Source organism: Schistocerca gregaria, chromosome 2 (genome assembly GCF_023897955.1).
Source record: "Schistocerca gregaria isolate iqSchGreg1 chromosome 2, iqSchGreg1.2, whole genome shotgun sequence".
Taxonomy (NCBI): Eukaryota; Metazoa; Arthropoda; class Insecta; order Orthoptera; family Acrididae; genus Schistocerca; species Schistocerca gregaria.
In genome coordinates, this window is record NC_064921.1 from 392671192 (window position 1) to 392683855 (window position 12664).

The 12664-nt window shown below is 43.8% G+C and overlaps 1 protein-coding gene across 6 annotated transcripts in view; it reads left to right on the forward strand.

Moving 5' to 3' along the window:
• Positions 1-12204, forward strand: part of LOC126321830 (delta(3,5)-Delta(2,4)-dienoyl-CoA isomerase, mitochondrial) — a 64351-nt gene extending 52147 nt beyond the window's left edge. For all 6 annotated transcript variants that reach the window (XM_049994230.1, XM_049994232.1, XM_049994235.1 and 3 more), the window contains exons 7-8: positions 599-725; positions 12015-12204. In XM_049994230.1, the coding sequence (XP_049850187.1) occupies positions 599-725; positions 12015-12113 (226 nt within the window). In that variant the 3' untranslated portion in view covers positions 12114-12204. The remainder of the gene's footprint in view (positions 1-598; positions 726-12014) is intronic.
• The last annotated feature ends 460 nt before the right edge of the window (positions 12205-12664 follow it).

Here is a 12664-nt window from a genome sequence, read left to right on the forward strand (position 1 = left end):
ATTTTATATTTGCCCTTTTCTGATAGGGTGCAATGTACAATGTTTCACCTAGCCCACGATTATCCTTTTTATGGATTGTGTCCAAATGACAGCTGATAATCACTGGGGCCTGGTTAATGCTCAAAGGTAGAACTCATTCTTGTAGAAGTAAACTTGAAACAAATCCACACATTTGTATTATTATTAGTAATTTATTCACATAACCATCATTTTACAATTACAAAAATTTGTCATCTTATACAAGGAAAATATAAGAAACATCTTTAGTGTCAAGAGTACAGGGCAGGTGGCTAGCTCTGGGCTTATTGAAGGAACCATCCCAGAATTTACCTGAAATATTTAAGCAAACTAAATCAGGACGGCTGCACAGGCCATGAGACTCTGTCCTCCCAAATCTGAGACAGCATCTTAACAAAGGCACTACCCCATTTGGTTATACCAACATACATTTCTTGTATGTTTGTACATACTTGGAACAAGTTTGCTTAATCTTGATTGTGAATATTAAAGGGTACATTCCCTCAACATAATCACAGTAAAATAATTTGCATTTTGTAAGATAAGAACATCATTATTGAATATTCCCCTATTGTTTCAGTATGATGAAAGAGGCATTTTCTGTGGCTGCCTCTATAGCTTCGCACAGTCCTGTTGCTGTCCAAGGTACTAAGAAAAATTTGGTATTTTCAAGAGATCACACAGTACAGGAAGGGCTGGACAATATTGTGAGTACATAATTTGTCAGCACATATATATTTATTTCTCCGGTAATTTTCAATGGCATAGTGTCTCTCTCTGCTCTGGATTATTGATGAGAATTTCCATTATTGAATATACATACTGTTCATCAATATGTGCACAAAAAGTTGTAGCATTTACCCCATTCATTGACTCATGTTTTTCCCTGAAGTTAAGGGATAGCACCTCTTCAGAGTAAGATTTAAAAAAGATTTAGGATGCAAGTTAAAATAAATTCAAGGCTAGAAAGAAGCACTGATCAGGTGGAAGTCAAAAATGTAGATTGAGAATTTATGTACAAATAGATAAACCATAATAAATTAAGTAAAAAATTCTCCATCTTGGAAAGCTAAGGTTATACAGTAATAGACAAAAGTGTAAGTTACTTAACAAAGACAGGTGTGCAAACAGCAGAAAGTACTGCGGATACAAAGTCAACCAAAACAAATAAAATCTCAAATGGAACAATGCAAATACAACTGTTAAAGAGGAGGCAAGGGATTATAGAAGATGATGGAATATACAAAATGAAACTTAACTATTGGGAAATGTCTCAGAGAACATGTGAAATATAATGAAAATCAGTATGAGAAGCATTTGAAAACAGTAATAGTGAGAAGAAAACAAAACAATTGATGTTGATTATTAGTTGACCACAATATTATTGTTCCTGTTAGAGAGGCCCCTTCAGTTGGCTTACCATAAGTTTTTATTGTGATATTTCATGAGAACACACTGAACCACTTGATAGTACATGTACAACTATCTTGAAATCACCCACAGTGCACAACTATCTTGAAATCACTCACAGTGCAATGTGTTTTCCTTAGCCAACGTTGTACTTATTTATGTAATGTCACTGTGTGTCTAAAATATTGTGGTCGGATAGTAGACACCATATTACATCAGTTCAATGAAGGTTAGCACTGTTATTAGAAGAAAAGAGAGGAAATTATCCAAGGATGCCACGATCCTCAAAAGCATTTGAACATGTCAAATGAAAAATCGAAGACAGACAGGTATTGTAGTATATGCCACGTTAGGCCCTTATCACCAAACCTCCTGCAGCATCTGGGGGTGCTAGCTGTGCCAATACATTGCACACAGTTTGCGGTAAACAGCACTGCAGTTGCTGGTCCTACTTGTGTCTGTGTGGTCACATGTCCACTTGAGCATCTCACCTGTTTTCCTCCACTGATGGGTACTTGAGTCACTGTTCTTGATAGCCAGTTCAGGTCTGGGCTCCAGGTCAATCACCAGCTGCCCTCAAGACTACAATTCGGACCACAGTGCCTCCCATCGCTGCTAACCATTTTGCGCTTCACCAGAATCACAGTTGCTCTGGAAGGTCCTACTTTGCCTTCATGTGGATCACAGCCACTGGACTTTCTTCAGCCACTCAACTTTCTTCAGCCACCCTGGAAGGCCCAGTTTCACTCACAAGTTCATGGCCTCATGGGACAGTGTTGCTACAAATCCATTGCTGAACTGCTACTGACAATCATGGACTTTATCATAGAGGTCACTTGCTACATACCGTTGTAGGACATTCAGTTGTATTTATTTGGGGAACTTTGCCCTTAAAGCTGTACTGAATTTAATTCATCACTAATAAACAAACTTTGTCCCTGTAATATGTGCAAATCAATCACTATCTTGGTATACCATTCGGTCAAAGATAATTAAAGTGGCAAAGATGATTACGGTTTCATGATTCATTGCTCTTCCCTTGTTCACCATATGCTTCAACTGGTGACCACAATACAGGTTTTGTGATACCTGTGACATTTATAGTTTGTGTGAATTCTCAGTACACCACTTACTTATAGTTTGCTGGCTGCGGTGCCAGCTTCTGGTCTCATCTGTCACCCAGCTGCCTCCCCTCTGCTTTGCTGAGCTCGATGCTGCCATGCCACGTTGCATTTTGCATGGACAATGCAGCCATGGCCAACCCATGTTCTGTGAGTTGAGGTGCTATCAGGTGTTTGTGTTTCTTGATGTGTCTTCATTAATTTTTGCTGGAACAAGGCTTTGTTCTTTCTCACTTGTTAGATTTTACTAGTATGTTAGTTCGTCTTGATGGGGCAGCATTTTCTTGTTCTTCTGTTAAGAGACTGTATTTGATTCCTATTTCAGCGCGAGTGTATCCAACCATCTACCGGACCAGGAATGTTGATGCCTTACTATAGTGGGACTGTATCAACCCATTTGATTTGCTATTCCTTTTCTCAATTTTACAGAACTACAGATTGTGCTGGGGAGGTCGCCCCTTTGGAGACTTTCTGTCTTTGCACCCTTCCTTTCTTATGAAGGTGTGGACTGTTCAATTTCTGGATTCAGTATCTGTGTTCAGTTGTACCGTTTTTTGATTCCGTTCCACCCCCCACCCCCCTTCGATATATGTACATGTTTCTCAGCAGAAGTTTTCTCTTCTGCATAGTTTGATCAGTCCATTCATTTGTTGTTCTAATGGACATTCTCTTACTTACTGTTGTAAATTTATGAATTTCTCATTTTTGTGTGTTCAGTCAGATTCTCGTTCACTTGCAGTGCATTCTCAATGGGAGCTATCATTGCTGGCAGCCCTCCAGTTCTGGGGTCAGGCAGTTCCTTGTTGCCTTCAGCCCTTTTATTCAGGGGCAGATAAATTCAGGAAATGCTGCAAAGCATCATTTGGCTCTGTTAGGCTCTCCAGTTTTTCCACAGTGTTTGTACAGGGCATCCTGGAGTTATGCATGTGGCAAACTGGGCCTCCTGCCATCAAGTGTGATTATGATGTTTTCATGCCATACAACACTCTGTTCTTATTCCCAGAATTCCACAGGCAATGACCCCACTCATTGTTGGCCCATTTGGTGTTAGTCCAATCATCATTGGCCAACCTTGTCTGCTTTTTCATCCCTGCAGGGGACTCTCATCCCTTGTGTGGGTACGTGCTTGGCTGGAGTCTCAGCCCTTGAAGCACTACTTCCCGTTCTGTACTTGCAGGACTGTGCTTCTACTATTCTTTTTTTCCACTCTGTCTTCCCGCTGTATGGTTGTCTTGGTGCCAGTTGTGCTTGGATCTGATTTGTAATTTTGGACACATTTTCTTACCTTCCAGCATTCTAGAACTCTTCATTTTTAACTATTTGGTCCCCTTGTTGGGTTTGATTTGCTATTCCTTTTCTCAATTTTACAGAACTACAGATTGTGCTGGGGAGGTCGCCCCTTTGGAGACTTTCTGTCTTTGCACCCTTCCTTTCTTATGAAGGTAGTAAACTCAAACCTGGCATAGTAGCCATTCTGTTATGGAGGGGTCATAAAATAACTGCACAGTGTAACCATGCAGGGATTGCGCTGTTGGTGCCTGAGCTGGAAACGCCCCATGCAAGCCAAGGAGTATGAGCCCATGGGGAGAGCCCCTGTTCAGATGGGACCTACCGTGATAGAAGATTAATACGTTAAATGAATTAAACTTTCTTCTGTTAGTGGCTGCAAAGCTCCAGCTGTCTTTTCAAATGGGAAAGATTATTACAATCCAGAGAGGTACAATTCGATGATGTTTCCTTCCCTCAGTACACTGTGGAAAGAGGGACATGCCAAATTTATGGGAGTGAAACATGTCCCCCAATACTTGGTAAATATTCAGATTTATGGGGGTAATTTTAATTTGTTGAAATAATTACATTTTGTTGAAAACACTTAAGACAGATTTGAGAAGGTTGATCTGTGGGTAAAATGCAAAATTATTCATTATTAATTAAAACTTTCTCTGCTGCTCAATCTACAGCTCTTCAGGCATGTGATCATGTAGGTGACATACCTCTGACCATTGCCCCACATAAAACTTAGAACATGGTCCGGGGAATCATCTTACACACTCCAGATAGATGAGGAGCTCTTGACTAATCTCCAGCAGTGAGGTGTACATTTTATATGATGTGTACAAAAAGGACCCAAGGATAACTGTATGGACAGGGACACCTTTGAAGGAAATGTCCCCCATAAAAGGATAAGACCAAGGTGTACAGGTGTGATTGTGAAACCATCGCCTATGAAGTGCTTCAGATCTTTACGCTTTGGACATACGTTGTCCCTACGCTTGGTGTACCCAAAATGCGGCAACTGTGTATTATCACTCCATGACGGTATCCCTTGTGAATACCCTCCTTTGTGTGTCAACTGCACTGAACACCACCCTCCACATTCGCCAGTTTGCCCAGATTCAAGAAATAACAAAAGATCCAGGAATACAAATCCATTGGCTGCCTGTCATGTACTGAAGCACAGAAGGGATTAAATGTCTATACCTTGTGGATATGATGATTAAGTTCCCTAAGATCACGACCATTGCTGCCCCCTCTCCCCCAACCTTCCCCAAACTAAATCTTGCACCACCTTTCTCTGCTGTGGTTCCTGCAGTAGCTTCTTTGGGAACCACTTCCTGCACCTAGCCAGAGAAGCATTCTCCTACTTTGGCATCTACCAGTGACAGGGCTCCTCCTCCTGGCAACCCCCAGACTGGAGGCCCAAAGCCAAACAATGGCTTCTGGTGCTTCTGGAGCCACCAGATCCCCCCCCATGCAGATACTGAGCCTATGTTTGTGGATTTGGTTCTGGATTTGGCTCCATCCCCATTTGGTGACAGGCAGTGATCCTGCATTGTGAACAGTCCTCCTAGCCATGTCACACATAACCTGGCGACCAGTCACATGGGCATTCATTGTAATTGTAATGGGTGCTACTGTTCTGTTGTCTTCTGCAGTTTCATTGCTTTACAAGCAACAAACTTCACTGATGACCATGCTCCAACAGTCAGTGTCTATTGTATGTTCTGTTGGAACTGTGCTGGTCCAAAGAGGGCATCTGGAAGGGTCTGTACTATGGTTCATAAATATGTAGTCAGTGAATGGATTACTCTTTTTGCCTCGTTGGAGGCACTGGTGAAGGGGGCATAAATGACCTCAGCGATTACCATTTGCTGTGTTCATCTACCTCCAGGCAGGCCACTTACATTGAACTGACCACATTAATTCAACAATCACTCCCACCCTTAATCTCCTAATTGGGACTTCAACACACACCACCCCCCTGTGGGGGAATACCATATCTTCTGACAGCAACCTTCCAATTGGCCAGCTTCTTACAGACCATGATCTGTTCCTCCTAAGTTCAGGTTCTTCTTTCCCCATCAGTGCTGCCCATCACATCTTTTCAGCTATTGATTTAATGATGTCTTCCCTTAATCTTATCACTTCACTACATTGGTCACTACGTGATGGCCCTTGTAGCAGTGACCACTTTCTCGTAATCTTGATGTTTCTGTTCCATTGCTGGACCAACTGACTACCATGTTGTGTACTTCACAGAGTCAACTGGTCTTTGTATGCCTCTGCTGTTACATTTGACAACTCTGTTGGATTGTATTGATAAGGTTGTGCAAGGCATCTCAAATGCGGTCATCCACACTGCTGTAACTGCTATTCTCATTTTTAATGTCTCCCTCCTCCTCCTCCCCCTCCTCCTCCCGCCACCGTCACCCACCCAGCCACCCACCCACCCACCACAATGGTTGGTTGGTGCCATGGAGATTTCATTAGCTATTGTGGGTTCCCGATGAGCCCTGCTGTGATTCAAACATCATCCTCCGCCAATAAATCATAGTACTTGTAAGCGACTTCGTGCTAAGGCTCGCTGTCTAATCAAACACAATAAGAAGGAATGCTGGGAGTGCTGTGTCTCCTCCCAGGGGATGTATGCCCCCTTCATCTCAGGTGTGGGAAAAGCTCTGTGGTCTTATGGGTCACCAGCCATCAACATTTGTTCTGTTCTTGTCCCACAGGATGGCCTTTGTGCCAGCTCATTGGTTTTTGTGGAACATCTTGTGACCCACTTTGTTATAGCAGTGTCATAGTTTTTCTGGCCTCCTTTCTACTGCAGAGAGCCCTTACCTCATCCCATGACACAAGCCCCAGGATCCAACACCTGGATATTCCCCAAAAGCACTACCTCCTCAGGCTCTTCAGTCACCATTGGCTTAAAGATGCCTTCCCCTTGTAGTGATAAGATAGCATAATTGTCCCAAACTTTAATGCAGGCAAGAACCAAGAACCAAATGTCTCTCAACAGTTACTGGTTGATTAGCCTGACCAATGTACTCTGTAAGCCCCTCGGAAGAATAATTGCCCGCAGCTTATGCTGGGTTCTCGAATATTGGGGCCTAGTGTCCTCCTATCAGTGTGGTTTCCAAGAGAGATGATCCACAACCAAGCATATGCTTAGCTTGGAAACAGCAATCCAACAGGCTTTTTCTAAATGCTGACACCTCTGTCTTCTTTGATCTGCAAAGGTGTAAGATATTAAGTCATCACATTTTATTCACCCTCCATGATTAGGGCTTTTGGGGCCTCCTGCCAGTTGTTATTAATTAGTTTTTATCCCACTGGTTGTTCCAAGATGGAGTCAGCATTTCAATGCGTTCCTCATGGGTCCGGAGATTGGCATTCCAAAGGGCTCTGTATTGTGATAAGATAGCATAATTGTCCCAAACTTTAATGCAGGCAAGAACCAAGAACCAAATGTCTCTCAACAGTTACTGGTTGATTAGCCTGACCAATGTACTCTGTAAGCCCCTCGGAAGAATAATTGCCCGCAGCTTATGCTGGGTTCTCGAATATTGGGGCCTAGTGTCCTCCTATCAGTGTAGTTTCCAAGAGAGATGATCCACAACCAAGCATATGCTTAGCTTGGAAACAGCAATCCAACAGGCTTTTTCTAAATGCTGACACCTCTGTCTTCTTTGATCTGCAAAGGTGTAAGATATTAAGTCATCACATTTTATTCACCCTCCATGATTAGGGCTTTTGGGGCCTCCTGCCAGTTGTTATTAATTAGTTTTTATCCCACTGGTTGTTCCAAGATGGAGTCAGCATTTCAATGCGTTCCTCATGGGTCCGGAGATTGGCATTCCAAAGGGCTCTGTATTGTGTTGTTGTCTTCCTCATGCCATCAATAGGCTAGCGACCTCTGTTGGGCTGCTGGTTACCCCTGCATTGCATGTCATTTATTTTTGCATTTGGTACAGCTCCCACTTGATAGCCTGTGCTGAATGCCAGCTCCAAAATGCCATCTGGCACGCCTCTCATGAGCTCTTTCCCATGGTTTCAGGTCCGCCCCCCCCCCCCCTCCCATCTACAAAAATACAGGTCAATTTCTGCTATTGTAACATGGTCCATCCTAGTCTGGAACTCTTCTTAGGTACGCAACCCCTCAACATTGTAGTGCAGTCACTTTTCTTTGACCTCCTTTTTGATAAAAAGCTGATTTGGCTGCTCATATTCATCATGTGGAGACTAGATGCATGCATAAGCTCAACACTCTGTTCCCTTACCTGAATATCTTGAGGTGCAGATTGTGCTACTCTTTATCTCCGTTGACTGGGCCGTGGTTTTGTCTTGATTGAACTACGGTTGCATTTGGCAATTCCGTGATTATGTGATGTCACATTCTCTTCACATACAAGGGGCGTTATCTTCCTGATTCTCTGCCCTCGAATGGGCTTACCAGTTGGAATGCAACTTGCTTCCTTCTGCCAAGTTCTCCATCTCCTCTCCCTGGACTGTGCTCCCTGTGTTTTTTTGTGTACTCCCCCTTGGATGGTGTCCAGACCATGGATTTGGACCGATCTCTTCCAAGGTCCTAAAGTCTTAGGTGCCCCTATGATCTTTCGGAGTCCGTTACATCCTGTTCTTCAAGAGTTCCAGTATGCTACCATGTTTTACACCAATGGCTCTAAAACTGTGTGTCAGACAGGATATGTTCATACATCTCCTGCCAGTATAAAATGCCATTTGCTGCAGGGAATGTGAGGTGTGTGTATGGCAGAACTGTCAATTGTTAGCAGAGCCCTCCATTTTATTAATGGGCCTCCATTGATGGTGTTTTAATATGTTCTGTTTCAGTGACAAGTCTCCAGGCTACTGACAGATCTATTCTTCCCACCCTTTGGTCTCCCGCTATTCATGGCCTTGTTGACCTTCATAATGCTACCTGTTCAGTCTTCTTTCTCTGGGTCCCAAGTCATGTGGGTATCCTGGGGAATGAAATGGCCAACCATTTGGCTCTTTGTTCACTTTGCCACCCCCAGGTGCAGATTTTTGGATGCACATGAGTGTGGTTGCATGTGTGATCTATGCTCACTAAGAAGTGGATCAACATCTTGTGGGCTACTTTTCCATCTAATAATTCCGCACTATCAGGGAGACTACTGCAGCATGGTGCTCTTTCTTTCGCTTCTCCTGAAAGGAATCCACACTCCTGTGTTGTCTCCGCATCAGTCACTCCAGGTTAACCCATAGTTTTCTTCTTTTGTGTCGCAAGCCACCTTCATGTGGTTGTTGAGCCTTACAGACAGTAAAATAAAAAAAATAAACAGTAGCTCATATGTTGGTGGAATGACCCCTTTTTTTTGGCCCTCCATCCTAAGTATAGATTTCGGACTCATTGCCTCCAATATTGGCACACAGTTCAAGGATCGTTGAATTGGTTCTTGGTTATCTACGTGGAAATGGTTTTTTCCCTCAGTTACAACATTCTAATCTACCCCCAAAGCAGGGCCAAGGTCATTGGGAATGGGGCATCTCCTGATTTATGTCCTTTCTGCCACACCCAGTTGTTTATTCTGGGTGTCACAATTTGTTGAACAGTGGGCACTCCTGACTGTAATGGATCAAGGGTGCAACAGCTGTTGCTCCAGGAATGCCCACCACTGTCTTCTCTATTTCCTTCATCTTACTTTTATTACTGACTGTACAACAGACGTCCATTACATTTTTAGCCTTCTCTTTTTTACTTTTATGAATCTCCCAACTAGATCAGAACATGTTCTTGGTGGATGTGTCTATTTGCAGATGCACCACTCACGAATCAAGGGACTAATGACCTTGTTGTTTGGTGCTTACCACACCACCCCCCTCCCTCTCTCTCCCTCTCTCTCTCTCTCTCTCTCTCTCTCTCTCTCTCTCTCTCTCACACACACACACACACACACACACACACACACACAAAAAAAATCGCCAGTCAACCAACTGCTCTTTCACCACCTATCGTGGCCAGCCATGCAGTTGCTGCTGGCCCTACTGCAACTAGTCCTCTGGACCCCATCCCTGGGTGTTGCGGTGTTCTGTGCAGCCTCTTCCTGTCATCACCAGCCCTCACGATCCCTTGCCCTGTCTTCATTGCCACTGCTGCCATTGTTGTGGCCACCACTGCAGCTGACCATGTAGCATTCTCTGCAGTCATTGCTGGCCCTTTCGACACCATTTTTGGTGTCACCTCTGCAGCCATGCTTTTGTCCAGCCAGCCATCCCTGCTGTCCATTGATAGCTGTTGTGTGCTCTTCTGGGCCTGAATTGCACTTTGTTGGACACTTCACCACCAATGCTACCTTCCTCATTGCCTACAGTGACCAATTGTTGTCCCCTACACAGATGCAGTGCACTTCTTTCGTCAGGTCAAATATTTGGTTCATTGACTGTATGCCCTGATGTTTTGTTCCAATCTTCTCTGGTGGCTGCTAAGTGCCTCCTCCTGTTGGTGCTGCGATTCTCTGAGATGGTTGCACTATCACCTGTAAGGCGGTAGGAATGTAATACTTGCTGGGAGGGGCCCCTGCACGTTCAGCTACCACACTTGTGGAGATGCTTAGTAGGCCAGGTAAAGGCTGTAGATTAACTCTGGAGGTTGTTTACTGCCAAGCCTTCCACAGAGTCAGGGGATGTAAGCCAAACCAGTATGTGGTGCATAGGTAACACTAAGCACTGCCACAATTGTAAGCACTTACAAGCAGTCACATGAAACTGCACCTGTATTCCTCCACTGATGGGTGCTTAGGCTGCTGCTTGGGTCCTTGATGGCCATTTCAGCTCCAGGCTGACCAACGACTGCCATAACCAAGGCTTTGGACTGCAATGCCTGCCGCTGTTCGTGTCTGGCAGACAGAGCCATCTTGAACCTTTTCCATGATCTTAGCCGTTGGGCACCCTTGTGCCCCTCTGGAAGGCCCCCTTCACTTTCAATTGGATCGCAGCCATCAGACTGCTGTCAGCCACTCTGGAAGGCTCTGCTCCATCGGACCACCTCTTCAGTCGCCCATGAGCTCATTGGGGCCGTGTCGCTATTTATTCATGGCATCTCCCTGATCATCACTATTTCTTACTGTCATGGATTTCATCACAGTAGCCACTCGCTATGCATTGTCATATGAGAAAATTAGGTTCCACTCATCTGTGGACCTTTGTCATGTAAAACTGTACCTCAGACATTACTAAAAAGAACAAGATGCTGGAAATAATGCCATATGAGACATAGCGTTGCTCAGTAAGTAATCGAGAGATGCATTAGTGGGGTTATTAGAAGATACAAGAGGAAAAGGAAATAGACTGTGGAACAGGTAAGTGGGAAATGTAATTTAGACTGCAGTCAAAATGAAATGGAGATTGGCAGGTAATGTTGTCAGGTGATATTTGCGCCAAAGGGGTTCTTTGTTGGATTTCAAGGTATAAGAAAGACAGAGGTTATTACGTAATGGAATGTAGGTAGATGACATCAGAAAATGTGTAGGAGCAAAATGCATATTGATAGTTAAAGAGGATGTCTTAAAATTTAGAGATGATGATGCACAATAGGCAATCAGTTTTGTCCCCTGGTTATAACTATGTAATCGATTCTGGGATTCCCGAGTTTAACTTTAGTTGATAGTGGTTTCTGTACTGGGAACTTTGCAATCACTATAAACTCCATAATCTTAAATCATATTTTAGTTAATTGATATGTTGCACTCCTTATACAGACACAAGAAATATGTTGGAGTAAAGGAAATCACACTCACCCAGTAGGAGAGGTAATAAGTTGGTCATCGACAGGCTAGTTTTTGGAGGAAATCCTTTACAGACTTGCATGTTCTCTCTCTCTCTCTCTCTCTCTCTCTCTCTCACACACACACACACACACACACACACACACACACATATTGTGCTTATGCCAGCTGGACACACAGTCCTGATAATGGTACACAGGTGTGCATTTCTATGTGTATTTATATTCTAGAGCACATCAAAGGATTTCATCCAAAACCTAGCAGAGTTTTCATTCTCTTTTGTGTGTGCCTCTCAATGATTCAACACTTCTGCTATTCAGTGAGTGGTCTCCTTTACCCATAAATATTTACATTCTGCCATAACTTTCCCACACATTTGTACAGACACAGACGTATTAAAAAAAGCTTCCTGTTGCAGCATGACTGGAACATGGTAATGCTTCAGAGTGAAGATTTCATGAATGCAGCAGCAGCTGCAGCAACGAAGAGTGGTGCTCCAGAATTTTCGAAGCTATAAATTATATAAATTTGTAACTGTCTTCGTAATTTAATGTTTTTGTAATTATTTTTGTACATATTTTTGCATAATACAATGTATTTTGAAATCATTGCTAATTTAATTTCCTCTTTTCGACAGATATACTTCCTTTTTGAAGCGTTGCAAAGATACGAAAGGTGTACCATATTTCACGTGCACACACACGCTCATGCTTCCTCCCCCCCCCCCCCCCCTCTCTCTCTCTCTCTCTCTCTCTCTCTCTCTCTCTCTCTCTCTCTCTCCCTCTCTCTCTCCCTCTCTCTCTCCCCCCCTCTCCCCCCTCTCTCTCTCCCCCCCTCCCCCCTCTCTCTCCACCCCCCTCTCCCTCCCCCACTCTCTCTCTCTCTCTCTCTCTCTCTCTCTCCTCTCTCTCTCTCTCTCTCTCTCTCTCTCTCTCTCTCTCTTCTGTGTGTGTGTGTGTGTGTGTGTGTGTGTGTGTGTGTGTGTGTGTGTGTGTGTGTGTGGGAGGGGGGGGGGGGGCGGGTCGTGCCTTGGCATCGGGGCATAAATGTGCACTTTTCCAACATTCT